Source organism: Tympanuchus pallidicinctus, unplaced genomic scaffold, assembly GCF_026119805.1.
Source record: "Tympanuchus pallidicinctus isolate F22 unplaced genomic scaffold, pur_lepc_1.0 scaffold17, whole genome shotgun sequence".
NCBI classification, from domain to species: Eukaryota; Metazoa; Chordata; class Aves; order Galliformes; family Phasianidae; genus Tympanuchus; species Tympanuchus pallidicinctus.
Genome location: NW_026294690.1, coordinates 9,392,405 through 9,420,357, shown reverse-complemented (window position 1 = coordinate 9,420,357; position 27,953 = coordinate 9,392,405). Strand labels below are relative to the sequence as shown.

General features: G+C 45.0%; 1 protein-coding gene across 2 annotated transcripts; it reads left to right on the top strand.

Moving 5' to 3' along the window:
• The first annotated feature begins 122 nt into the window (after positions 1–122).
• ABTB1 (ankyrin repeat and BTB domain containing 1) lies at positions 123–26,888 on the top strand. 2 transcript variants are annotated; one of them, XM_052678788.1, is made up of 12 exons: positions 123–314; positions 1,406–1,468; positions 2,560–2,615; positions 3,547–3,691; positions 4,953–5,112; positions 6,076–6,121; positions 7,103–7,219; positions 12,401–12,516; positions 17,552–17,650; positions 18,214–18,381; positions 21,504–21,704; positions 23,312–26,888. In XM_052678788.1, the coding sequence occupies exons 1-12, from the start codon at positions 259–261 to the stop codon at positions 23,516–23,518; spliced, it is 1,434 nt and encodes a 477-aa protein (XP_052534748.1). In that variant the 5' UTR covers positions 123–258; the 3' UTR covers positions 23,519–26,888. The 2 variants fall into 2 exon arrangements, with proteins under 2 accessions (XP_052534748.1, XP_052534749.1); XM_052678789.1 differs by lacking the exon at positions 123–314 and adding an exon at positions 371–472.
• The last annotated feature ends 1,065 nt before the right edge of the window (positions 26,889–27,953 follow it).

Genomic DNA, 27,953 nt, shown 5'->3' with positions numbered 1-27,953 from the left:
AGTCCCCGCGTTCCTCTTCGGACCTGCAGCTGCAGGTCGGCGGTTGATCCTCCGAGCCGCGGGGGGCGCTGCGCTTCGACTCACTTCCTCTCGCGGCGGCGGAGCCTCTCCTGCCGCCCCGCCCGCTCCGTGTTTACATCCGCAACCGCTTCCGTCCCGTCGCTGCCGCGGCCCCTCCGGCCCCGCGCCCCGGCCCGGCCGTCTGCCCTCCGCCCTCAGAGTCAATGCGGCGTCGCCGCCCCGCGGCCTGCCCCGGCCATGGACACCAACGATCTGTTCACCAGCTGCAAGAAGGGGGACGTGAGCCGCGTGCGGTGAGCGGGGCTCGGGCTGTGGGGGTGTGGGCGCTTCGCGGCCTCGCCCTGCGCGATCCCCGGCCTTCCTTCCTCGGCGGCAGGGCGGGCACCGCGAGCCTGCTGCCTCTGTGGGCGACGGTGTGGGACGGCTGGCAGAGCTTGCGCCTTTCCTGCTGGTGGGTGAGGCCTGGTGGCCGTTTGTACCAGTTGTACGCTTACAGCGGCTTAATTCGTTGCAGTGGTACGGTGCGGCTTAGCTGTAGGATGAGGGGCCCTGCGGGTGACCTTGCAGAGAATTCAGGTAGCGAGCAGTGACGTGATAGGGAGAAACTATCAGTCTGAGAACACTGAAAGCAAAGGGGACAAGCTCCACATGGAGTCAGAGTGGGCTGAGATGGACGGAACTGAGTGGGCAGTCAGGTGAGGCTGAGGAAGGAAGGAAGGATGGAGGAAGGGAAAGGAGGAACTGATGTGGGTGAGGAGAATGTTTGAGAGCCTCCATGTGGCTCAGAGGGACGGCTGTCACTGTAGGTGGGGATGGGCTGTAATAAGAGCCAGGCTGCTTGGGAGGAAGACCTGTGCATAAGGAGAAGGTTGGCTTCTAGAGATGCCAAAGGGGAAGAGTTGGCAGTGCTTGATAAGTGAGCAGGATAAGGGAGCGACAGGAATTAAGGGCAGTCTGGAGTGACACTGGTGTCATGGAAAGAAAAGCCGCAGACAGGGTAAGGAGTCCAGCCTTGCCCTGTTAAGTTTGGCCACGTATCGTGAGTATCCAGGCTGTGAGCATTTTAGGAGGATATGAAGGTACTGCTGAAGTGCTCCTACTTTTCTTATGGCTCTGGCCCTGTTATGGGTCAGCAGGAGTGGATTTGATTCCTTTCTTCCCTTACACAAATGAAGACCAAAGGAGCCACCAACCTGTGCTGCAGTTCCTTGATTTGCCTGATGCCCCTTCAGCCACAGCTGATGTCTCCCCAGGTTGAATGCAAGATCCTGTTGTGCCTTTGGAAGTCACTGTACAAACTCAAACTTGGGTGTTTTTAAAGAGGAGAACATGTCTGAGTGAGCAACTGCATGAAGATATGACTTTGCTCCTGTTTCTCTTCCAGATACCTTCTTGAGCAGCGAGATGTGGAAATCAATGTCCGTGATAAGTGGGACAGTACACCTCTGTGAGTTCTGCACCCTAGAGTGCTGGCTGGGTGGGAGGGAGGGCAGGGCTGTCACGGCTCTTTCATTCTCTCTGCATCACAGCTGGGAGCTCTGTTACAAAATGAGTTGGGTTCTGCTTTGTAGGTGATTTGGCTGCATATTTCTGCTGCTCTCCTCTGTGGGTGCTGTGATAAATGTGCCTTTGTCTCACTAAGGGACACGTGCTGGCATAGTGCTGAGAAGCACAGTTAATTTTGTGACCAAATAACTTGGATGGAGCAGTTTGTTTTTGTCCTGGGTAGGCCTTTTTTTTTTTCCATTAAGGTCAATGGCATTCTAGCATGCCTTGTCAGATGAAGGTATGACCTGATGAAATGCGAAGTGATGGTGGGTTTGCTGTCTGGCAAGGCTGTGAATTTGCCATAGGTGGTGAGGAATCTGTGCTGATGCTGAGGAGAATCACGTGAACTTTGTAAGTTCCTGCATCCTAATTCCAAAGCAGCATTAGACATCTGCAACGTATTTAGAATATGGAGTAACTTCCCAAAATGAAACCATATTTGCTGGCTACAGTGCAGGTGACAGGATTCTCCTAATTTGTAGGACAGTTTGGGCTCTTTGTGATAGTGAATTAGGAAAGCCTCAGATTGTGAAGGAAGTAACAAAATATTGTAAGAAGACTTTGAGGGGTGTGTTTATGTGTGATATGAATGCTATTTCCTCATTGTCACATTATGCAGCAATCAGACTGACATCCAAAGGAGTGTTCCTGAGAGTTCAGTAGGATTGCAGAGTGCCCATGAAATGAACTCTGTTAAAATGAGGAGGCAGATTTGGCAGCCAGTGGTGCAACAGAAGATGCGGAACTCAGACTGGGACCTTGAGATTTCCTTGCAAGACAGGAGTGCCTATAAGTTCTGGGAACAGATCCTACTTACTCAATTGCTGGGGTCAGGCTTACATGTTATTTGGGAGCAGTTCCTCGCTCCTGTGAGCAGCCATCTTCCAAAAGTATCACAGGAAGCTCAGTGCTAAATTTCGCGTGCTGTGCCCAAACACTGAATTTTGCATCCTATTATATCTTCAATTTTCTCTCTCTTGTTATTGTCAGGTATTATGCTTGCCTCTGTGGACATGAGGACCTTGTACGCTATCTTCTAGCCAATGGTGAGCAAAAGTGTCCCAGTTATATTTCTTCTTACTTGTCTGTGGAGACAATATTGTTCTAAATGTAGCTTGTGGAAGCTTCTTTTTTAATGAACTATCTGATCAATGATCTCTGGCTGCCTTTGGGACTCTCTGGTCACTGCAGATCATCCTGACCCCTTCTGCAGACCACCTGCTGCTTGAATTTACTTCAGGGAAGCTTTCCATGCTAACTTAAGGGACAACATGACTTTCAGAATTCACAATTAATGTTCTGGAAGTGTGCATTTCTTTTGGGAGTATGTTGGTGTAAGAATTGTACTTCATTTGAGGAACCCATATAAAACTTTCTTGCAGTCTTCTGTTAGCCTTGCTTCAGGCAGGACTCAAAGGTGAAATGCAAAGGCATTTTGCTAAAAGTAAGGCAAACTGTCATGGAAAGTGCTTGCCCCTTAGGTTCTCAGCACCCAAGTTCCTTAACACTTGGTGCATTCAGTGTACCTTTTGCTGCATTCCGTGCACCTTAATATACCCCACATGTGTTTCTGAAATAGGAAAATGCAAGTGTCCTTCAAATTTCTAGCACAGCCTGTTCTAAAGAGGTGTCTTGTACAAGGCAGAAATGCCTTCTGAAGGAGCTGTTAAAGTCCAGTAGGTGGTCATGCTTTCTGCAGTGAGATTATTTTCTGAACGCTGCTGGAATCGTGCTGAGACACTTATTACCAAAATCAGTATAAATGAGTCATGATGTCTTCAGAAAGGAATGAAGTGGTGGAAGAACAGCATTAGGTGATGCAGGTGTAGGGGGAGTTGAATTTTCATAATAAAGCACAGTAGCATAAGAGATCACGGTGAAACGTCAGCAGCCAGGTGTCACACTTGTTTAGTGATCATTCAGTGACACGTGAAAGATGCAGCTGCCTGCTGACGTGTATCTGTTGCCATTTTGCAGGAGCAAAATGTGAGGCAAACACATTTGATGGGGAGCGTTGTTTGTACGGAGCGCTGAGTGATGCCATCCGGCGTGTGCTGAAGGAGTACAAGCAGATCACAGCAAAGTGCATGAAGAGAGACTACTACGATGTCTTCCTGCAGCGGTAAGCAGACGGAATAGCTCCACGTGCTGTGTGTTCTGCCTTCATTCCTCAGCTGCTAACTTAGATATTTAAGCTCTCTGTTAAAGGTGGGTTTGAAAGTCAGCTAATCAGAACCCTGTCTTATTCGTGGGCATGTAGGGCTTCCTAAGGGGTGTTCCTCCATGCCCTAAGGGTTGACTGCCAGGTATACAAACATTTCGGATACGGCATCTAGTGACCCTTGGTACAGACTCCACAGACAGTGCAAAGCTGGTCTTTCTAGTGCAGAAATATTAGAATGTCAAACCAGACCATTAAAACACATCAGCTATTTAGGATAAATATCATCTAAAATTAAATTTCAGGCCAAAAGTGCAGTAGCCTACAAACCAAGGTTTCCAACAGTGCTAAGAGGTGAGATACTCATTTCTGAGATACTCAGTTTGGGCCTTCTTTAGGCTCTCTTATAGGGAAGTTGCTCTTTTCTTTCTGTTCACATGAAAACCAAAATGTGCTGTTTTCCACTTCTCGTTCTGAGCAATCCTTGCATTAAGATTGATACAAAAGACAACAGTAGGGGGTGAAAAGTAACTGTTTCTATTTTGTTTTGGGCAAGACATTAGTAAAAAGGATGTTCTAGTGGCAGAAAAATTGAGGTCAGCATTCAAGACTGTGCTTCGACATTAGCTGCTTTTATGACTCCACACCTTTCTGGACATCAGTCCTGCTCTCTGAAGGGAGTATAATGCCTGACTTCTACGTCATTTGACCTTTTGTGGATGTTTGTGAAAATAGAAGCTGAGGAGGTGATGTGTATCAGGAAACTGGTGATGGATGCCAAAAGTCGTCTGAGTAGCGATCTTATATTTCTCCTTTTAAAGAATGAGGGAGGGCATGGGTGTGCAAACACAAACAGGGCTTCATCTCTTGTGTGGTAATCTCCTGTGCTGCATGGCTGTGACATCCTTCCTTCATCTAAGGGTGTGTCATCTCAAGTTCTCTCCTGTTTGCTTCATGGTCAGGGCATGCACACTGACAGCGGCCTGAGAGCAGGATAACTGCACCGTATCTGGTGGTGGAGTAATTCTTTCGTGAAAGTGTGTGCATCCTATTTGATAAGAGGCCTCTAGACAAAACAGTCAGTCTTTTAAACCCTTTTTCCCCTTCGTTCTGTGACCTGTTGTTCATTTGGAGCCTAACTGTGCCATGTCTCCCACTAGCTTTGGTCCGTTCTTTCCTTTTTGATTCCGCAACAGTTTTCCTCTCTTCTTGTTCCCTACAGGTTGCTGGAGCAGGGTTATCAAAGTGACATCGTTTTCATTGTCCATGGCAAATCCTTCTGTGCCCACCGCTGCATTCTCAGTGCTCGCAGTGCCTACTTTGCAGAAATGTTTGAGACCAAATGGAAGGGAAAGAACATGATAGCGTTGAAGCACCCGCTGGTGAGCAAGGCTGTTATTCTAGCTTTTCTTTCTTATTTCAGCTGGATGAGAAAAGTGAGTGGGAAGGATGATTTGAGGGTTAATTTCCACAGTGTGTAGCTCCTGGAGCTCAGCGTGACCCTTGGTAAGGAGAAACACTTGTGAAGGCACTCTCTGCATAAAACAGCATCTTGTTCAGATGACAAAAGGCATGTTGACTGCATACTTTGCCTTTGTTCCCTCTATCATGGGCTCAAATATAGCTTAATTAATTGCAGTAGCAGGTAGCTGTTACCATCTGCCAGCTGCGTCGCAGCTCCTCTGTGGGATGAGTTGAATTTGTCTAATTCCTGGTGGACAGGTGGTCTGTAGTGAAGACATCACCTCCATAATTGGCACTAATTGAGTCCCTTTTGTTGCATTTACAGCAAGAACTAAATAGGCCGTTAAGTGCATTCCATCCATTAATCACCAATACTCTGGCACATGTTTCTCTAGCTTAATTGTGGCAGTGCAAAGCTGCTTGTGGAAAACATACTTCCAGTTTCTCAGGACATTACTTAATGTCTCTCCTTTCTCTTTTGTAAGAACATAGCCAGCCTCTCAAATTAAAAAGAAGAGTTGGAAATGTTTGAGACCGGTAAAAGACCGGATTTCAGAGAGTCTGCATTAAGACTGTCTTCGGAGCACCTCTGTTAGTTTGGTCCTGGCTCCTGGGCACATGGATTAGTAGCAGCCAATCCATTTGAAGAGCTGTGTAAACCAACTGGAGTGGCAGCATCACTGATGCAAGAAGCAAGGAAATTGGGTGGTCAGACTCCTGTGTCTGAGTGCCATTTAGGTGGGGTGTGTTTGTGGGTTTTTGTTTTTTTTCCCTCCAACTTTTTTTTTCTGAGCAGGATCATGTTTGTATCCAGGCAAGTTTCAAGCTTGTTATTAAATTCCTGGTAATTCTCAAGGTAACATTCTCATATTTTGTTTTAGATTAATCCCACAGCCTTTGGCTCTCTGCTGCAGTATCTGTACACAGGTAAATCATTTACTGTATGTAAACGTGGCTGGGAGGCTGTTGTCTGTCCCTCTGCTCTAGCACATTTTGGGTGGCTCTGGCTTGCAGACAGACATGTTTTGATACATAAATAGCCAATGTATCCTTTCTGCTGGCAGAGAGAAGAATGTGAGCAATCTGCAGCTCTTCCAAGTTTGTGCCTTTTTCCAGTTCTTGTCCTACCAAGAGCTTTACAGCCACTTAAAAAAAAATCAGCTTTGGTTGAATGAATGTGGAGAATGTACTTTTAACTTACAGAAAATAAATTTATCATCTGGAATATTTCCATATCTGTTGAAAACCTAGGTTCCTATGCAGGGCATTTCCAGTCTGACAGATCTGAGCAATGCACCCTGAATGATTTGACTGCTGGCTGATCATTTTTTCTGAGTGCAAGTTGAACTTCAAGAAAACTTCCACCAAAAAGTCAGATGTTGTGTTGTAGGCATGTTGAGTGCTGAAATGCTTCAGGCCAGGAGGTGGTGCCAGAAAATAACTTCAAGGTTGTCCTCCAGTCCAGTGTTTTCAGAACTGTTGCTCCTCACATTTTCAGTGATGCTAAAAGATTCTGGGATGACAATGTAGTGACTTAAAGTCTTTTCTCACCCTAAGCTTGAAAACCCATGGTGGCAGTCATGTGTGCTGCTGTTGTGGTGCTCTTTTTCTTTTCTGAGAGAATTAGGTGCCTTTTTGAATAAACCTGTTAAATCTTTGACTTCTTGAATGAGGCTGTTAGGGTGGACAGTGGAAGATGGGAATGTGAATCAGATGCCAAACTGCGTTGTACCAGGTGGGGACTGGTGAGGTAGCAAATCTCAGCTTCTTGGAATGAGTGTAACCTGACTGAAAGACGAAGCACTAATTAATGAATTTCTATGCCATCTAGTCTTCACTGCTTGAATTTGCCACTTTTACACCTAAGTGATATGGATTAAAAGAGTTGTTCACGTTTCTCCTTGACAGGTCGTCTCGATATTGATGTAGAATATGTAAATGATTGCAAGAGATTAGCCAAGCAGTGTCGGCTGCAGGACCTCATAGATGACTTGGAGACCAAATGTAAAAAAGTCTATGAATTTGGTAAGCACTTTACTTGCTGTTGTCTCTGCTATGTGTGTGTGTGTGTGTGCGCCCTCTGAGGGAAAAAGAGGAAGATGAGATGCATCATGGTGCCCTTTGGGCTTCCAGAAACTGATTCTGTTTCAGGAATTCCCGTGTTTGCTCAGTAGTTTTCAGTCATATGCTCTCTGTAGGGTAGCCTAGTGGTTTCTAGCATATGCTAGATGTTTATCATCTGTATTGAATGTTTTCACTATAGTAGAACAGCCATGGCAGCAGGACTTTGCTTGGTTGCCAGCCGTTCACTGGCACACTGTAGGGTATATTGGGAAGTGCTTTTCAGCAGAGACCCTATTGAAATCCCAGGGGAGATAATAAATAAAAAAAAGTACAATTGGAAGTCTGTTTGTGCATTTAGCTGCCTCTTAACCAAAGGAAAACATTTGATAATTGGCTCAGAAGAGGTGCAGAAAAAAACACAACACTGCTTTTGTAGAGCAGAGAAGTATCTCTGAAAGGCCACGTGTGTTCATGATGCACGTATGTGCCCAACATGGAATGATTCAGTCCTCTTTTTGATAGCTCTTTATAACTCAGAGAGCTTGTGATCTAATCATGACATCAGCTTATTGCATGAAAACCAACAGCTGAAATTTATCATTCATCTCCCTAATTCAAGCAAAAGGACATGTGAAGAATCAGAACAGCACAAGTAGGAGAAAGCAGTGTTAGTCATTAAAGAAAAAAATTACCTAGTAACAAAACCTTCTGGCTGAAAAAAAATCTGATTTGCGTTTCGTGCTCTCATTTAACTCCTTTACTTCCACCAAGTTAATTTTGTTTCAAGTAGATAATGTAGTTTGCAGTTAATAAATCAGTAGCACCTTTTTCCTTCATCTAAGTGTGTAGCTGTTGTAGCTTTTTCTTTTGAATTACGAATTCAGATTATTCAGCCCCTTAAAGTTGCAGAGCTTAACAGATAGGCACAATGCTTTTGCCTCAAGAACTTCCTCATCTGCAAATCACATGGAAGATACTGCCATGTATATGTGTCCCCTTGGGCACGTGCAATTAGGTTACCACAATACAGCTGTTCTCGTATAGATCTGGCTGTAAGTCCTTGCATTGTGGAAGCTGTGTTGTAAATGTTACCTCAGCCACACAAATGTTAACACACGTTTAGAAATTAAATATATATATTTGTTGCTTTCTTCCTATGAGTGAGTGTAAGCAATTTCTTGATTAAACAATTGGTGGAAAAAGGGAGTGGTGATGAATATCATGATTAGAAAATAAAAAATTGAGTGGCAGAATTATTTTGTGTTATCTTTTGGTATCAGAGTAATCCAGTGAGATGCTGCAGATCATTTTCTTTTTTTTTTTCCTCAACTGAGACCCTAGAGGTGACCGTTCCACCTTCATACAGTAAGTTCAAACATCGTATGAAATTGTGACAGGAAAACAAGGTGGATAATTCGCTGGCTGTGTGAAGCCATTCACTGGAAACTCAAGGATTAGAAAGTCTAGTGGTTAAGTTGGCAAACTGCAAAAGTACTGACTTCTTTTCAGGCTCAGAAATGGAAAATGGTGAAGTAACACCTCATGGTGGTTGGAAGTTCCAGGTATAAGTTGTACTTACAAGTGTGATATAAACTTCCTGGGTGACACAGAACAAATCATTTGGTTTCTTTGTCAGGTAGGAGGTATTCATTTCTGGGGCCTGACGTTAGGCATAATCAATGTGTGTACAGCAGTGGTGGAAGTGCGAGCCTTGCTTTTTATTTATGACAGGTTGGATTCGACTGAATAGACAGAACTGCTGATTGATCTGTTAAATGTTTTTGTCTCATATTCTCCAGAAAAATAGACAAGAATTATAGATGTTTAAAGTAGTGCAGTCCTGAGATCGCATCATGGCTGACACTTGACAAATCGTTTCTGTTCCTCTTGTACTTTAGGACTGCCTGCCTGTTCAAAGTGTTTTCTGTGGAACAGACATCTGATTCAGGTCTGCAGAGCAGGATCTTGTCTTGCATCTGTATTATAAAGTTGAAACATGCCTAATATAATATGTGAATTCAAGCCTGCACAGTTCCAGTAGATAACTGCAGTCTCTGCAATCTTGTTATGTAGATAATCAGCATTTCAGAAGTGCTTAAGACTTAGCATCCACAGACTGCAGTTTAGGAAAACCCTGGAAAGGCTGACCTAGGGCCTTGTATTGTACCTAAGGCAGCTTTGTGAATGCTATAGATTTTCCTGCACTGTGTCTGTAAGAAGGAAAACTGTTGCAAAACTGTGTTTGGAAGAGCTCCAACAGGGTTTTTCCAGATTAGGCCCATAATCCACTTCCTTCAGAAGTAGATATATTAAAAAACAGATATTCTGTAGTTATTTCTACAAGCTGTGGGGCAAAAATCTTTAGAGCAAAATTTGTGATGCTTGTCTTCATATGGAGGCACTGAATGTACAGAATCATAATGATAATAATTTGTTGTGACATTGGGAAAAGATGTATAAGGCAGGTATTTGTGTAATGCCATTCTGGAAAAGTTTGGGTGTTTGTTTTGGTCTGTTTTTTCCAATATATAGGCTCAACTGGAACAAAAGATTGCAAGGAAATATTGAGCAGTGGAAGCAAAGGCAGCTGATGAATTGATAGGTGATGTTCAGCGCTATCCAGCCAGGCTAGACTGGAAATGAAGACAAAATTGCTTCTTTCTCAGCCATGGCTGGGTTATTTCCCCCTGGCTCCTTGCCTTGTTTATGTTGCCCTTTCCAGAAAACCCTTAATTCCCACTTTTTACAAGAAGTGTTGGTCCCTGCTGTTTGCTTGCGGCCAACAGCTTTTTCTTGCTCTGTCACTTTTGTTTGTCTCTCTTCGGAGAAAGTCGCTTGTGAGACCAACTGTGTGCTCTTGGATTTTGAGAGACGCAGAGTCTGAAGTGTCTCCTGATAGATGCACTTCTCAGACAGATCACTGGTCTCCCTTGCTGCTATGGAAGCGCACAGATGCTTTGTAGATCCCATGAGAAGAACTCTTTTGCTTGACTACTGCTTCAAACTCGCTTGGTCCATTAGTGCTGCAGAGCCTGATTGATTTGGCGACTGTTGTAATGGGCACTACACAAATATAAATGATTCTCTGTGCCAGAAAGAATTTCTAATTGCACAGTGAGAAATTTCCTTCCCTCGTGCTGTCTGTAAATGGACAGGGCTCTTCAAGAAAGTGCCCTCAGTTATGTTTATGTAGGTGCCAGGTCACTTTTTGGCTTATTTACCCTGTATGAAAGTAGCACTCAGTGCTAGTAGAGCAGTCTGTCTCTTGCTGCAGCAGCTCTCTGTTCAGCAATGATGGAACCTGACTGCGTTGTACTGGTAGGTTCTCCTTCCTCTTCCAGTACCTTTCTGGGATATTCCGCCCATTTGAGATACGGCTGTGGCTCATCTGAAGGGTGCAGCAGTAATGGCAAGGAGGAGGTGGAGAACTTGTTGTGTGGCACATCGTGGTCTTGTTTCGCCCACGGCCCACCAGAGTCATCTGACAGCTCGTGTAGTGCTGTGCAAAATGTCAGGAGAAATGAGGTCTCAAGGTGATGTGATTCACCTGCGAGGGGTTTTAATGCAGTGAATCATACCTGTCAGAAGTTGTGTTGAATGCTGCAGCTTAATTCTTTTGTCCTTGAGAGTTAACTTTGCTTCTCTGTAGCTCCTTCTGAAGCATTCCTCACCGCAACCTTGCAGTTGCTGATCCATCTGCCTGTGCACGGAGACTCCTGAATGTCTTAGTGCCCCAGTCCTCAGCCAAAGCATGCTGACTTGAAACACAAACCTGAGGCAGTGAACTGTAGGAGGGAGGTGGCCAGAAAGAGGAAAGGCTGTGCTAACAGCTGTATTGTTGCAATGGAATAGCTGGACACACTTTGGTCTGCCGCTGCTTTGAAGTTGGAGTGTTCCTCTCCTTACTCACAAAGCTGAATGTTCAAAAGCAGTGAAGATTTCTTAAGGCTTGAGTTTTACAAGCTTACATTGCTGTTTCCAGTGGAAAAAGGGATTAAATGTGCTACAGTAGGCTGCTTTTTTTTCCTGAATGAGGCAGTGCTAGCAAAGGGGAGGCATGGCAGGTTTGAACGTGATGGCAGATCATCTTCCCAGTGATTTCTGCAGGGACTCCAGCCTTCTCTGTTCAGTGGGTGAGATGCTGATGTTGGAGCAAACTGGAGACTTGTGCTTTAGCAGCAAGGAAAGCAAACCCTTCTGTGTGGCGTGGCAGCAGTCTGGGGGACTGCAGGTGTACAGCAAGGCTGAATTAAAAAAAAAGTAGCAGAAGTAATTTTGGCTTCAGTGAGCTCCCCAGCAGCTTTGGTCATAGCAAGACCACAGAACTGAAAGTGTGTATATTGTGTCTCTTTAATCAGCCCTGTTGAGTCACAGGGCAAGACAGGAAGATGCACTAGGCCTGAAAAATGAAATTGCCATCTCTGTGTGGTTTATTTGGTATATCGGGGGTACTAGCAGTGGTTATTTAATATCTGCAAACAGCAAAGGCACACTTGAGTCCAAGTGTTTTGAGGGTCATAGTGCTATGGATCTACAGGTAGAGAGTAGGTAACAAACCCATGTGCATTTATTACCTAAACAAGAATAATTCCTTTATTCTCAGGAATGGAGTTAAGATGGCATAGCTGAAATAGCACCTGTGAAAGCACTTGGCAGAGCAGAGAGGCCTGGGGGCAGCTTCTTTTTAACAGCATGCTCTCTGGCATGCGCTGTACCATAGGTGATACAGCCAGTGTAGGGGTGGTCAGCTGGGGAATTCATTGTGTGGGTGGCTCTTGTGGGATCAGAGGCAGTCTGTAGGACAGTCTTCAAGTGTAATCGATAGCAAGGGTTGCAGAGAACAAGCTGGCTTGAAATATATCTGTAGCAACTTTGGTTTTGTTACAGATCATATTCTAGCGCACGGAGTAAGAGAAGGTTTGAGGAGAGATGAGACCTGCATCCTTCCAGCCCTGCTCACCAATCGGAGCAAGGGATGCTGTATCATGTTTACAAAGAGTCACTTGTTTAGCTTTTACTGCAATAGACAGCAATAAGACTGATGTTTCCTGGAGTCTCTTTTCTCTAACTGGGAGAGAATGTTTGTATAGGAATTTAGGCATCTCTACTCTTTGTTGTTTGTTTTTTTTTTGCTTCTTCCAGTCTCTTCCAAGCCAGGGACCTGTGTGAAAGTGCTGACGATTGAGCCCACAGGTAACTGCCGGCTGCAGGAAGATCTGGCTCTTCTAGCAGACTGCGCCCTGCCAGCAGAACTGCGGGTAGGGAGCATTTATACTACTTCTCATCTCTGTGGGGCTGTGATGCGTTCACGTGTTCAATCGCATTCTCCTCATTTGAGTTTAGTGGCTGCTTGTTTGCTGGTGTTAATGCTTCAAGCTGATTTTGTAAACGCTGAAGCATTTTATTGCTTGGAAGTGCTGTAAAATTGTTTAATGAGACCGTTGATGCTGGTCCTTTCACTTGCATTTTTCCCCCCAGCGGTGATCTTGGTAAATGAAACTTTTGCCATGTGCTTGGTGGGCATTTCTCCATTGACTACAGTGGGACGAGAGTTGGCCCCACTCTTTTTCTACCTCTCTACCACCCTTCTTGCATGTCAGAATGTGCTGTCAGCACGCACTGTTACCCAAAGGGACATACAGAAAGATGGCTTGCTGAGCTTTCTTAGGAAGAACTGACACGCTGCAGCAGGTTTCAGCAGAAATAAGTTCCTCTGAAGCAAATTAAACTTGACTGGCAGTAGATATACTTTTCATAACTATGTCTGGTTGGCACAGAGCAGAGATTGGAGATCATTATGTTTAAATACAGTTGGCTCAAATCTGTGGATCTTCACTTCCAGCTATAGGAGAACAGGTTAAATATTGGTGCCCTTCAATCTCCCTGAATCTGTTGCTTTCTGTACTATCAGCAGATTCAGCTTACTTTTATGTCTACTGTCTTTTTCTTTCTCTCTTTCTCTCTCATACCAAGCACTGAATTTAATAATATGAACTCATCTTTGGTGGCTATGCCCAGAGCTTGCATGACTGAGTGACGTAGCCAAGTTTGCCTCTTCTTTTTCCTTCTCATCCTCTGCTGAATTGACTTGTTTGCTGCAGATGTGACCAACCTGCTGGACAAGGATTCTTACTTGCAATATTCCCTCATTCTTTGCATTGCCTGTTGGCAGAAAAATTTCTCTGAGTGCTGAACGCTTTATGGAAGGACTTCTTCAGTATCAAATTTCCATCTACCTACACAGAAATTATTTCTATGTGAGCTTCCTCTCCTGTATAACTGCATTTATTTGTGGCTTTCAATATACTTTCTTGCAGGCTTTACAGGGAGGCAGTCCTGCAAGTAAGCCATAATGCTACCTCCCTAGAAATTAAGAAATTGATTGTGGGCTTTAGAACAATGAAATTTACGTACATTTTAAGTCGCTTCACAAATAAAAAGAATGCTTTCTGTTTGATTGCTGTTCTCCAGTATTTTTAGCACACTCCTGTAAGCGTTAAGGTTTTCATTTCCCTTTAAATTCTTTCATGCAGAATAGGAACTGAAAGGAGAATATGAAACTTGGAATAATATAATCATTTTACAGCACTGAATGCCTCTGTGGGTTGTGGTTTTACTGCTATGCTCATAGACCAGGGAGAAGGCAGTTACAGCAGCGTTAGTCTCCTTAGAGCTGTGAAAGTGAAGAGGGCATTGGCATTCAGTGGACAATTTGTATGCCAGGCACAAATGTGGGTGCTTTGCTCAAGTCTGGTAAATTCTAAGATTCTCCTGTTTTTCTCTCCAGGCTTTTTTTTTGTTTTCTTTCCATTAACTTACAACGAGTATATACACATAGGTCATCATTCTGTTCCTCGTTATCTCTTCCTTACGCTTGCAAATTGGTGAATTCTGTGCTTTAGACATCTCTGTCCTGAGACAGAGAAATCCCACACCTTTCTTCTTATAGAGTCTGGTACCATACAAGGAATAATATACAAAGCACTTAACCTTAAATGCCAGGGACTGCTGAATAGTCATGCACAAATATCCGTGTTCTTTGGGAAACAGAAAGGTCTTCTGGCTCTTGCAGAGCACAGTATTTGGTATTTGGCTTCTAGTACAACTCAGCATTTCTTGTTGGCAGTTCAGGTAATAATCAGAATTTGATGAGCCTCTCTGAGCTGCTGATTTTATATGATGCTGTATCAAAAGAAATTGGGATGTACACTACTTTCCATTTGACTATAAATAAATAATTTACACCTGACATCTTTGATATTTGAATGCCAGAGTTTTTTGACCACAACAGCTGCTTCACTGATTTCTTGCAATAAAATTCTGCAGTGTCAGATTTAGTTAAAGCACCATTAAAAGCCAAGTGGCCTCCCACTGCCTTGTCCATCCAGCTCTTCATCTCGTGTCTGCCAGGTGACCTCTGAGCTAGAGATCCAGCACAGAGCACTGCATGCACTTTGCTTCTTTGCAACTGCTTTGTCGTTACCTTTTAGCTTAAGTCTTATTTTCCAACTCAAGATGAAATCAGGAGGATCAGAGTGTGCCCTGAACACATTCTTCTTTCCATCCATATTTTGCATGCGGTGTGGCTACAAAAAATGTGATAATTTGTCATCTTTGGAATAAAGGTCATTCTTACACATTTGGAAATGAAGTCCCTGCACCCATGTCCACGGCTGTCATTCCTAAGCTTTACTTTTTCTGTTTGTCAGAGAGAGATTAACAGAAATACTGCGACTTACTAACAGATTTTTTATCCAGTCCACTTGCATCTGATTATGGGCTGGTAATCTCTTCTTGGCTCATTAACCTTTGTGTTTAGTGTTGTAATTTATTTACAGCTGAATCTTCTTGCTGAGATAATCTGCTGGCCAGGGTACAGATTGCTGTCACTGAGCTGTTTTGTGTGTTTATGCCTCTGGCAACATTTCTGGCACATTTAAGCACTAAAAGCAAATTTGTAACAGCTGTAAATATTCACGCTGTCTTATGCTATAAGAAATGTTGAGAATGTTTCTGTGTGGTGAGTTATTGTGAAGGTGTTTGCATCTTGTAGGCTAGACTGCTTTTGCCTCTGGATAATATACTTAATTTTGGCAGCTGTGCTTTGCCTAGTTGGAGTTAAAATGGTTGTCTGAATGGGGACGGGGGAGTAAACTGTTCTTCTATAGGGAGACCCTGAAAGGGAGATGAAATTCCTCAAGTGTGACAGGGGAGGAGAGTTGAAGCAGTTGAGATGTAAAAGGGGAATAAAAGGAAAAATTCTGCAAAGTCCCTTCATGCTGAATAGGAGTGACAAAGACATGAACCTGCTTTTGTGGCAGGAGTTGGAAGTGACCTTGTAAACCTGAGTATCAGAGGGGGGACCAGGCAAGGCTAGAAGGTGGGCGTCCAGCCAGTACCATTTTGTCCTCTGGGAGACAAACCAAAATGAATAAATTCCTGTGGTCGTCCCAGCGGGGCGGATTCCTTTCCAAGATTTGCATTTGGGGAATGAAAAGAGAGGAAAGAAGGGGTGTGCAAGGAGCTGGGGAGTTCGTATCTGAAGCTAAGCTTCTTGTATTGCAAAGAGTTGCTTCTTGTGCAGAGTCTGTTTGTAGGCTTGCTCGTAATCTGCCTGTGAAGTTGTAGCCATGACTGTCGTGTCAGAATTTCTAGGAGAGAGCACTGAAGCAGTGAGCATAGGATGGGGGTGGCAGCAGGGCAAACACAAGTGCAGTCGTATCATGGCTACTGGCTTTTGCAATGGGCTGCCACAGTGTGCCTGCAGGGCCCAGCCTGGGGGTTATTAATTGCCTTGAAATGTGAGATATGGATAACAGCAAAATAACAGCCTGGGGAATCACAGATGGGGCAGTTTGTCTCATCTTTGGTACAGGAGGTGGCCATTGTATTAGAGCTACATAAAAAGAAGCTAACAGATCAAATGTGCAGTGCCCAATGTGTTGCTGTGTCTTCTGGGAGGGAAGTCTCCTGGTGGGGGGTGCAAGTGAAGGACTGGTAGCAGAGACATGGCATTTCTGTGGCAGCATGTGCCCAATTTGCATGTCAGTGGGCTTACTCTCAGCTGATAGGAAGCAGAGGCTGCCAAACTTTGCTTTGGACTGGCAGCTCAGCGAATGGGGCCAGATTGACATGTTTGGTGGTGGTGTGAGCTTTTGCCAGCGTGGAGCCTTGCCAACATTATAGAGCTTTTGTGAGAGAAACCCCATTGCATACAAACTAATTTTGGCCGAGAGCACCAATTTAATGTATTGCAGGCTGTGTCTTTGTTTAGTCCTGGGGAGAGGAGATATTTAGCTCCTCAATAAAGCTGCAAGTAAGTTGCTTTCGGGTAGGGTTGAGGCAGGCATGCTGGAAATGATGCTTAGGTCCTTTGCAGCTGAGAGAGTGGTCTTTATGGTTGGCCCAGGATTCTCCCAGGTGCAAAATTGGGATTTAACTTTCCTGGAGGAGAGATGGTGGTAATAAACTGAATTCCTTGTCCCAGGCAGGGCCAGGGCACGTGTCTGGAAAGCAAGAACTGGGGGAAGCTTTTGTTTCCAGAGATTAATTGTCTTGGTTACATGACTGTGAATACAAACTTCTTTTTTTGTTTTTTAACAACTGAATTACCCTGTACATAGAATAAGGTGAAAATGAAAACATTCGGAAGCGTCACTTTAAAATAACATAAGGCCAACAGATTTTTTGTGTGTGTGTGCTGTCTTTGTTGGCATGTGGGACTGGGAGGAGGTGTGTTGGTGTTAAAATAATTCACTAGAGTATTAATACTTCAACAACACTATCTTTGGCTGGAAATCAAATGAGGAATGTAAAATGTGCTTTGGAAATGTTATATTATTGAAGTGAAGCAGTAATCGTAGCCAGACCATTTCAAGCTGGTGTATGCATCTATGTAATCTATACTTTACTACATCCACCTGTACATCTACACAGTAATGTGCTAGTCCAAAGCTCTAGGAGGCTTATGATGCCTGCTACATGAAATGAACTTCACCTCCACTTGATTGTCTGCCTTGCTAGGAAACACAGAAATGATTTCTGGAGGTGTATGGAGTTTCCATCGATGAAAGAAGCAGCTGTAAGTTGTACCAGGAATAGCTCTGTCAGGAGTGCAAGGACTGCGCTCCAGTCCTTCCCATTAAAATCTTTGTTCACAGTATTTCTGGTGCTCTGTGGTGTGAGAACAGATGGGTGGTTGTGTCTGGGGAGACCAAGAGGTCCAAACTCACGGTCCTGAGCATGTTTATAGCAGGAATGTTAAAGATAGGACTTTCTGATTTCTCTTCACAGGTTGGTTTCGGGGAGTTGCCGTTTGACAGCACTGACAACTTCAATAGCTGTCCTGATGTGTGTTTCCGGGTGGCAGATTACAACTTCTTATGCCACAAGGTACTTGTGCTATAATTTGTTCTCTTCCTTCTTTGCCCTAAGTCCACTCTTCCAGTGCTGAATGCACTTTGCAGAAACAGCATTGCCTCATCAGCTAGAATACCAGAAGTCTCACTGCAGCTGGAAATGATTATTTAAAACATTTAATGAAACAGCAAATCGTGCTTTTCTTGCGGAGGTGAGAAGATACATTCATGAATTCAGATACAGCATTTACAGTTGTGGAATCTCCTAGCACTGGTTTGTGAATTCAGTGCCTCGATAGGGGAATGTTTGGTTTGCAAGTAAATAGCAATAAGAATAGATTTTCAGATCAGCCTCGACTCAATATCCTGCTCTAGTCCCATGCTACTTGTGAAGTTTACAAATGCTTTTTTTGTTCTGAGGATACTTAGAAGTGAAGTAGGGAAAAAGGGAAGAAGAGCTCTCACTCAAAAGACTGGAGGTGCAGCTTCAGAATACAGGGAGAATCAGAGTCAGAAGTATCTTTGAGCAGCTTCTGACAGGTGTGTGGTAGTGAGAAGAGGTCGTTACTAGTGGTTTTGCCCTTCTTCCTTCTCCAGGCATTTTTCTGTGGTCGCAGTGATTATTTTAAAGCCCTTCTTGAAGATCATTTCTGTGAGAGTGAGGAGCTGCAGACGCAGCCCAGCATCCCTGTGGTGACTCTCCACAACATCTCTGAAGATATCTTCATCCGGGTCCTCTACTATATCTACAGTGATGACACAGAGGTGAGGCCAGTCATAGAGCATTTTCTCCTGTGCTGTTTACTTCTGGAGGTGTGCACTGCAGTGTTTTTCTACAACATCCTGGAGGTGGTTTCATAAATACCACTCCCCTGCTCTGCTACTGCAGGAGGCTCACGTAATGGGCCTTGCTGTGAGCCAGTCAGCAGCTGATTTATGTGCGTGACATTCGGGAAGCAAATCCCTACTCTTTCATCCAAAATGATAGAAGTTTGGAAATAAGCTTGCATTTGGTCTGGTAAATGCAGAGTTTTACTAATTTCCCCTTTGGGTTCTGGTAGGATAAGGTGGGGAGCTGCCAGTAGATGGCAGATTGAACACGTCTGGAGATGGAAAGGTTAAGAGATTCCTACTTATTTACTCTTGGCATTGTAGCCTACTTTTCCATTTGTAGCAAGTCATTATTGCCACTGTTACTGCTGTGGTGGGCAAAGGTTCCGCTGGGAGACCAATGCCTTGCTGTGCTCCATATTGCAAGCAAGGACAAAATGGCCCTAACTGTTTTGAGCTTAATGGAAGGTGCAGCAAATGTCATTGTTCAAGCAGCTTCCTGCTTTGATTTTGTGGCATATGCTTTCCATAAGTCTAACTACAAGATGCCAGAACACATTCTAGCATTAGGGCTGTGATCAGAGACTGCTGCACCTGTCAGTGTCACTTCTTCCAAAGAAGCAGTCATGCTCTTGTGTAAGTTGCCATGTACAGAGAGCATGCACAGCTGTGACCTTGTTTCTGTTGATCTCTTCATCTCTGTGCAGCAGCCAGGAATAAACGGTAGAGTGAGATGTATTCAGCATGCGTGAGAGCTTTGAAGATGCTCCTGACCTCAAGACTCTTTCCTTTGCACCTCTTCAGTCTGTCTGCCCTCCTCATGACAGCTTACAGGAAGGATGTTTCCCAAGCAGCTGTTGCTTTCCAAGGGGTGCCCCAGCTGCTCTGTCTGCACTTAGAGCAGGAAAACAGACCAATAACAACATGTAGGAATGTAAGGAGTCTTGTGTCTTTCTACGTTTCCTGTGCAAAATGGATTTTAGTGTGTGCAACCAAGACATGATTTCTTCTGCCAGAGTTCAGTTCTGTTGAAAAGGTAGCAGGAAGAGTGGTCAGGAAAACAGGAATGTAGCTGAAGTTCCACACTTGAAGGCAGAGTGTTCTCCCTAGCCAGTGTTTCTCCAGCCAGGTATCAGTACCCCACTTCTGCTTTTCTTTTTCCAAACAAGTACTACAACTGCTCTGTGTTGTAGTAGCGACAGTACTTGCAGTGGGAGGGAGGACTGTGTACAGAGGATAGAAAAGATTCCAGGTGGAAGGAGAAGTGGTAATCAGAACATTTGTGTGGGCTCCAGGGGGGTTTATGGAGGAACATTTGTTATGTTTGTCCTTGATCTAACAGCTGAAATCTGCTGCTATCAATACTACTGACTCAAACACCTCCAGCTTGTGAGGTTCCTGGAGCCTTACAAAAGGACAAAGCAGCACTTGATTAACAACCCCAAGAGCTTTGTTACACCACTGTGGCACTGTAGCACCTATTACATGCTTCTAATACATCTTACATCCTTCTGCACAGCTGTTGCAGGTTGTTATACTGCTGAGACATTTGCTATGAGTAGCTTGTCCAAACACCAGTGTGGACAGCTGTAGGGGAAGAAATAATCAGCCTTTTGCAGTTGTCAGAGTGAGCAACTACATGTAGATGTGGACAGCAGTATTTGAACAGTTAGCAGGGCAATGGACTGTGCTGCAGTAGAGTTCATCAGTTTAGACCAGTGTGCTTTGATCTCTGTATAGAAGTGTCCTTGCTTCTTCCACAGCCAGGATATGCTGTATTCTGTAGACTGGCTGTTAAAATGCTCATCCTGCACTGTTTGCACTTCACATTAGCAGGAACAGAACTATGCAGAAAGAAGCTGTAGTTCCAGGTTAGTGACGCAGATTGCTGACAAAAATAGTATTTGCACAGACAGAGGGGAGAGATTGAGTGGAGCTGGAGGTGGTGTCTCCAGCATTACCTATGGCATTTTTTATCCCTCTGCTGCTTGGAAGGAAGAAAAATCCCCAAGAAGGAAATGGGAGTCTGGTTCTCTCCCTCAAGAGCCTGAAAATGTTAAAGGCCATTTACAAACAGTGTAACCTTGAGCATCTGGTGCATGAATTTAGTTCTGTTTGAATGCTTCCCAAAACTCCAGTAGTATTTGATGTACAGTTGGTTTCTCAGCTAGTTGGGTCTCACACAGTTTTCTGACCTTGGATATATGCCTGTGCCACTAGATGTGTTCCTTCTGTGTTCTTCATCCAGCTCTGATGATGGATCGAAGGCTCCACGTGCATCAAAGCTGGATTTGAAATGTTTTAGATTGTGCCTGTCCTCATCCTGACAGTAACTGCTAGAGATTACTACTAACTTTGAGAGCTGTGCTTGAAGCATAGATGAGTTGTGTCCTTTTGTCTGTGAGATCCTTGATCTTAGATCCCTGTAGTGCTTGCACTCAGATTTCTCATTCCCTTTTCCAGGCTGAGTTGGGCCTTGCAGGTTTAGTTTGATGAGGTCAGAAGTTTCCAAAAGAGAAGAAAATGAGAGTGGGGACTGGAGGATGTGCAGACTGATTTCACAGAGCCAGTCTGGGGAAGGAACTTAAGGGAGTTTTGCATATTTTTCACAAAATGGGAGTCTAAAATTAGAAAATGAAAGGAAGAGCCCCTGTTGGAACAAGGTGCTCTATTCTGCTAGCCCATCTCTTTGAACAACTTTCAGTACCTCTGGTAAAAGCTACCTCCTTCTATTGCCATGCAAAACATTTCTTAGCAGCCAGCGTGCAGCGGTGCTTCAGCATTGCTTTGTGCTTAGTGGGGAAAGCTGCAGAATGCCAAACTTCTTGCTTGGTGCTGAGCAAGCTGCCTCTGCAGCATTCTGAGCTCCTCTGTAGTGACTGAGTGGAAGACCTAGCCTTGACAAGTTGAGCTCCTACCTCTCCTTACAACCTCTATCGCAGAATGGGCCAAGAAGCGTTTCAGGGAATTTCCGCTAAGACAAAAAGAAGGCAGTTTGCTGGTGACAAGAGAGGTGGGTAGGATTGGGCTGTAATTTCCCTCTTTGCTGTTGCCAGCTGTCCCCAGAAAACGCCTACGATGTGCTGTGTGTGGCAGACATGTACCTGCTGCCCGGGCTCAAGCGCCTGTGTGGCAGGACTTTGGCACAGATCCTTGATGAAGACAACGTTGTCAGCATCTGGAGGATTGCAAAGCTGTTCCAGCTGACCCGGCTAGAGGACCAGTGCACGGAGTACATGGCAAAGATCATCGAGAAGGTAGCAGAGCCATCCCCCACTGCACTTACACGTGTGCCCATCAGTCTAAATGCACGGAGGGCCATAGATACAGCAGATTTGGTGGTTGCACTTCGATGTGCGATAGATAGTTGCCTCTCTGATTTAATGATTTAATGTGCCTCCTGAAAAAGAGCAGCTGTTGAGTTGGAATGCACATGGTGAGTTAGGAGGGCGGGTGCAGTGTCACTGCAGTGAGCCAAGTGCTGATGGCTGTCTAGTGCAGCACCATGGACTGTGAGGTGAAAAACTTGTTGAAAAAGTTCTGCAGGTGCTTTGGGTAGGTGACTTTCACTGAACCCAATGGGTTTGTGGGGAAGCTTGGTTCAGGAGATGTGTGGTGTGCACGAGTTGGGAAGGGATGCTCTTCCTGGCATATTGCTGTCAAAAAGAGTAATCAGTATGATCTCTTCTCTCCTCCAGGATGATAAACATAACAGTAGAGGCTTTCACTGGGGAAATTTGCTGTTGAACAGCCAGAAATAATGAGTCTAACACTGAAGTTTTCTTTATGAGGCTCCATTTAAGTATTACATGGAATGATTATAGCTTGAAGTTCAGAACTCGTAGACTAAGTTGCTATGCAGAAGGACAAACTAGAATCTATGGGGTATTTTTGTCCTATTAATGGCTTGTATAGCTCACATGGGAATGTAACATTTTCACCTGCAACTTGAAAGGTGTGAAATTCTTCCTGGATTGTGAAAGCAGTGAAGGAAATAATTTTGGCACTGTTACTTTGTACAGAGTATAGTTTGGGGATGATAAATGCACCAGTAGGCATCCAGGTTCTGACTTAAAAGGGAATTTGGTTTGAAAGCTGAATTGATATCCCAAGTAGTAATTGGGCAAGGTAGAGCTTTGCTTATATGTGCCCTTTGCATTCTCCTTCCTAAACCTGAGTGGGTGTCCTTGGACCCAGTATCAGCAATGTGCCTTCCTAAGGGTGTTAGCACAAATGGTGCCACCCCAGCTGTTAGAGCATCAGCAGCTGCCAGCATCTTGCGGAGAAGCACTGATGATGGCAACAGGGTAAGATTTTGGCAGTGTGTATGGCGTGGACTGGGACTCAGCAACCTGCTGTGCCCAGGTGCACTTCAGTCACATAGACAGATGGAAGCTGCCTCTCACCCTTCAGCACACTACATGTTCTTGGGGAGCTTGATACAAAATCATTCACGGATGACCTGATTCTGTCAGGTTGGGCAGAGCACAGAGCAGTTCATTGCTGCTGATCTGCTGGTTGGCTGTTGATGGTGCAGCTGAGAGCCACAGTGGAGACAAAGTCATCTGTGTCTCCTGGTTCTGAATTGGGCAGAAGTGACTGCTGTGTTGCCTGCTGCAAGACATTTCTCAAAGCTGTCTGGCAGTATCTCATGGCTCCTGCTGCCAGTTCCTGCCTGGGAGCTTTCTGGAGAGAATACTCCTTAAGATGAATAGATGAGAAGGTTTGAGTTTCCATATGCCCTTAGCATTCTCCTTTTTCCTGTTGGCTCTCTCAGTGTTGGGCAAGCTCATTATCCCAACCCTTTACCTGTCTTTATTTGCTGCCTTGTCTTCCTAACGATGCTTTTGTCCACCCTACCCAGCTGGTGGAGTTGGAGGAGTTTGTGACCGCTGTGAAGGAGAACGCAGAGGCTGTGGAGGAACGGCAGGAGACCGACTCCATTCCCCTGGTGGACGACATCCGCTTCCACATCACTAGCAACGTGCAGACTTACAGTGCCATCGAGGAAGCCAACCAGAAACTTGAAGCTCTGGAAAGCCTCCTGGCCAGTATAGGGCTTGAGTGTTGATGTGCAAACCCTGCCTGTCATATGCAGCCTGCACAACCCCCTGGTGGGTTGGCTCAGAGTGCAAGAACATCTGAGTGTCTGAATGTTTCTTTTTCCCCCTACCTTGTCCTCCTTTCCATCCACTTTCAGGCATGATTTCTTTTTAATTTATTTATGTCTGGACATTTGCATGTCTGGTTTGTGTTTGGTTTTATTTTGTTTTTGTCTCTCCTTTCAGAAGTAGCTCCCAAAGCTCAGCCTAATTTAGTAGCTGCTGCTTTGTGCAATACAGCGTGGATAGGAGACTGCAAGTCGTGGGGGTGAGGGAGCTGTGCTGGGGTACTTGCTACTGCCTGATGTTAGGATCCATCCTTTCTGTTACCCAAAAGCACACTTCTGAAACTGGTTCATGCCAGAATATTTGTTGAATTGCCTGCAGCAGCAGAAGAAAACTGGATTAAACTTACCGAATAAGTGTATTAGAAAGGAGATAGCCTTTCTTTCACTGTTAGCTTTATAAGATTGGAGAAGGTAAGCAGCACTTCCCTAACGGAGATGCATGAGCACTTGGCTGTAAGGAAGGTGCTGTTTTCACCTGCTTTTCTAGTTCTTAGGTGAAAAAATGCCAAAGCTACTTTCAGATCATCCCTAGTTTTTCATTGCTCTGAAGTGTTGGTATTTGGATTTTCACTTGGAGGAGTGGAGAAGTTCAGATTTTTAGATACCTGGGATCTGACAGATGGACAACATATATGCAATCAGGAGGGAGATATAGAGCAAAGATCTGATATTTCTCTTGTTATGCATGTGATGTACAACTGAATAATTTAAAAGCTTTTTTTTCCAGAACAAATGTCTTTGGGACTACAGTAAAGACCACAGACCTTTTTTTCCTAGAAAGCAGTGGCTTTCAATGCATAAAGAAGGGAGAGGCCCCTTGTCTCCTTAACAGGGACAGGAAATGCCTTCTTATTGGAAACAGCACTTTTCTCTTTTTCTTGGTCCGTTGTGGTAGAGCAAAACAGACTTCCTGGTAGATCAGGAGAGAGGGGTCACCAGAAGTCTTTTAAAAAAAGGAAAAGGGGCCTTTTGGGTCTCTCAGGGGCAGCTGTCCCACTCTTTGACCTTGTGGCTTTGCTCAGACTTCAGCCTTGTAGCTTCATTGTTCTCCAGGAAACTCACTGTTTGTACTAATGAATGTTTTTGAATCTGTGTTCTGCAGTAGGTCATGTTATCTCTTCGTCTCCCTAGACTCCTAATGAGGGTAATGATGTTATTTCTCCTCAGCACCGATCAGCAGGCAGTACCCCTGCACAAAGCTTTGCCTGCCAAGCAGGCTGTCCTGAGAGCTGTTTGTCTCCGGAATGGCACGTTAGGAGAGTCTCAGGTCTCCAAGGCTCAGGCTGGGTATACTGTGCTGTGCTGTGAGTTGGGAAGAAGAAAAAGCATTGTGTGAAGCACGCAGGGAATCTTGCACAGATGGTGGCTGCCATTACTAATACAGATTGTCATTTTGGTCACTCTGTGCAGTGAGAGCTTAAAATAATCCATGTCAAGTGCGCTTTTAGCATTGGAGGTGAGAACTGGGCACTGGTCCCCCACAGTTCCATGGTGTTTTTTCCTGTAAAGGTGATGGTGCTTCATGCAATAAGGAAAGTGTTTGGAGCTCCACTGTTCAGCAGGAACTTGCTGCAAGTGTGGATTTGCTGTGTGGATGACTGATCTCACCTGGTGAGGCACTTATGCTCCCACCAAACTTGCCGCCCTTGCTCAGGGCATCTGTACCCAGCACACACTGAAGCTGTGTGCGCTTGTGGCCAGGCTTCAGGCACCACTTGCACTAGGCAGGCTGCATTCACTGAGAAAGTCTCACTGGGGTTCGACTGCTGCACTCGAGGAGCTGGACTTTGTCAAAATCATGTCAAGATTGAGTTGCACTAGCAGAAGCTGGGGACTGAGCTAGCTGGGCAGGAATGGGGTGCAGTGAGATTAACTGGACCCTAGGTGTCTGTGCTCTTCTGTGTTTAATTGGTTTCTTTACGACAATGCCTGCACGGCTGCTTCAATTCTTCAGTTCCAGGATGATTAGGAGGATTTGTTGTGGTTTGCTTTCTGCAGCCATGGGTGGGGGAAACAGGTGTGTTGCTGTATGGAAGCAACAGGAGTGTGCTTATGTTTGGTGTGGTGGGTCATGGGGAGGAGCTGTGTGTGGTACGTGAGTGGGTGATGTATGTATCTGTCCATCTCCAAGCTCAGTATGGCTTTGACAAGACCACCACAGAGCCCAGTGCAACTTGAACTGATAAAGGCATCTCAGTAGATATAAGGAGGGAAAGGACTATTTAAAAAGAGCTGATATGATGTCCCAGATATTTTGGGCAAAGAAGGGTGGAAGAGCAGAACTGCCTACTTTCTTGCACAGCAAAGTGTCAGTCTCATCTCCTACAGAAACGACAGCTTAGCCCAGCTGGTTCATCCCCTGTGTTTCTCCTCCATTTATGACTGAAGATGACACTGAACATAAGCAGGATGTTTAGTTTATCGCATCTCCTCTACTTCTCCTGCATAAATTCCCCCATCTGATGTCTTGGTAGTCGACTTTCCACAGCGATCGTTGTGACAGCCCTGCACGAGGCTCACATGGAGCCACTGGAGAGCAGAACGTGGCCTTTGCCTTCTGTTCGTACTGAACGAGATGCAGAAGCAGGATTACCAAGGAATGTGCTCATTCTTTTCTCAGCGGATGCCTCAGCTGCTAAAGCTAAACGGACACCGGCAGTGTGCAGAGCAGGAGGAAAGCAAAGGAGGAGCAACGGTGCTGGGAAGCATTTTCCATATGGCTGCTCTTAAATAATTCCATTCCTGCATCCTTAAGCATGCAGCAAGTGAGGCTGCAGTTGTGCTCGTGGGAAGAAAGGTCAGCGTGGCCTTTTGGTCTGCCCCCCAGCAGTGCAGTTCCATGCAGACAGCCGAGCACATGCCTCCTCTGTCTGCTCTCACTTAGTGGTCACATCTGTGAGCCCTGCTGCACTGTCCAATTACATGGGGTCCTTTTAGCTCCCCGTCCCTTTTGGCAAAATAAGGCTATGAAGAAGCATGTGTAAGCAGATGGTCAGCATGCAGGCAAGCTCTCTAATTAACATGAGCCAGGTCAAAACGTAGATTTGATTTCACTTTATTCTTGCTGCAAATAATTTTATCACAAAATAAACAATGTAGGATTTTATTTCTGTTGCCAGTGTCCTTTTTGTGTTCTGTTGCCTCTGTCCCTTTTATTTACTACTAGCCACTTGTGGAATTAAGAAGATTGTAAAATTTATCAGAGCAACAATATATTTAAGAAGAAATGTGTAAGCATGTGTGCAGCAATAAAATAGTATATTTCACTACATCTCTTCCTGCTGTGGCCTCTTTGTTTCCAACTAATGTCAGTGTGGTGCTGTTTCGGAATGGATATGGTGAGTTCCTTCAGCATTTTTCTTTCACCTTGTCCAGAGGCTGGCTCTGTACTGAGCTTCCAAGCAGTGCTTAGGATGTGATGCTGCCGTCCTCCCCTGGTGATCCTTTCAGACAGTTCCTACCAGAACATGGGCAGAGAGCACTGGCTTCTTTCTCCCAGCGTACTGGGATGATAACTTTTATCACAGAGTGCTGCTTTGAGCAGTCCCAGGGAGGTCTGTTGTCTGTCCATCTCTGCTCATCTCCCCATGTCTTTGCTGCCTTCCCATTAAATCCAAGGATGGGGATTTCTCAGCTTGCTGGAAAAGTGCTTCTGGTGCTTAACTACTCAGACTTGTTCAGAGCACCCGAGTTGCCCCTGAATTAAGAATGTATTTTCTCCAAACCTCAGGTGTGCTGGAGTGCCCAGGCGTTTCCTCTCCTCCTGGAGGACTGTAGTGGAAATGCTAAGTCACAGCTTGAAGCAGTAATTGGGCACCTGGTGGGAAAGCAAGGCCAACTCAGGGTAGCTCAGGTGCATGCAATGCACCCCTTCCTAGACCTCATTTAAGGGCTGGCAGTGGAGACAAAGGTAACTTGCTGGTGACCCCTGCCTACCTGAGGCCTTCTAAGGGTAAGTAGGTTCTTTCTATTGTTTATCTACAGACTTTGCTGCTTTGCTGCTGTTGCTGTGCTTTCCATCGTGTTACAGCCTTAGAAGGGTCTAGGCGTTGCAGTCTTCTTCCCCTCCTGTACATCTGAGTGGCTGTGGTAGTTTTGGTAGCAAATACTGATGATTGTGCAGCCTGTTGACTTCAGAGATGAACTTGGTTGAGGGAATGAGGATCTCAGCCCATCCCTGTAGCTCCCTGCAGGAACGCGGAGTTGTCCGGGGGAAGGGCAATAGCACCAGAATGACTAATGCTGCTAAGGGAGGGACTGGGCTTGGAGAAGTTCAGACTCTAGTTAGGCTGTTGGAACTCGCAAGCTGTGCTTCAAAGAACATCGCTGTGCTGCA

Coding starts and splice junctions, on each gene's coding strand:
- ABTB1 (XM_052678788.1), top strand. CDS start 259: ATGGACACCAACGATCTGTTCACCAGCTGCAAGAAGGGGGACGTGAGC. Junction 2,616..3,546: donor ACGCTATCTTCTAGCCAATG/GTGAGCAAAAGT, acceptor GCCATTTTGCAG/GAGCAAAATGTGAGGCAAAC. Junction 21,705..23,311: donor TGGCAAAGATCATCGAGAAG/GTAGCAGAGCCA, acceptor CACCCTACCCAG/CTGGTGGAGTTGGAGGAGTT.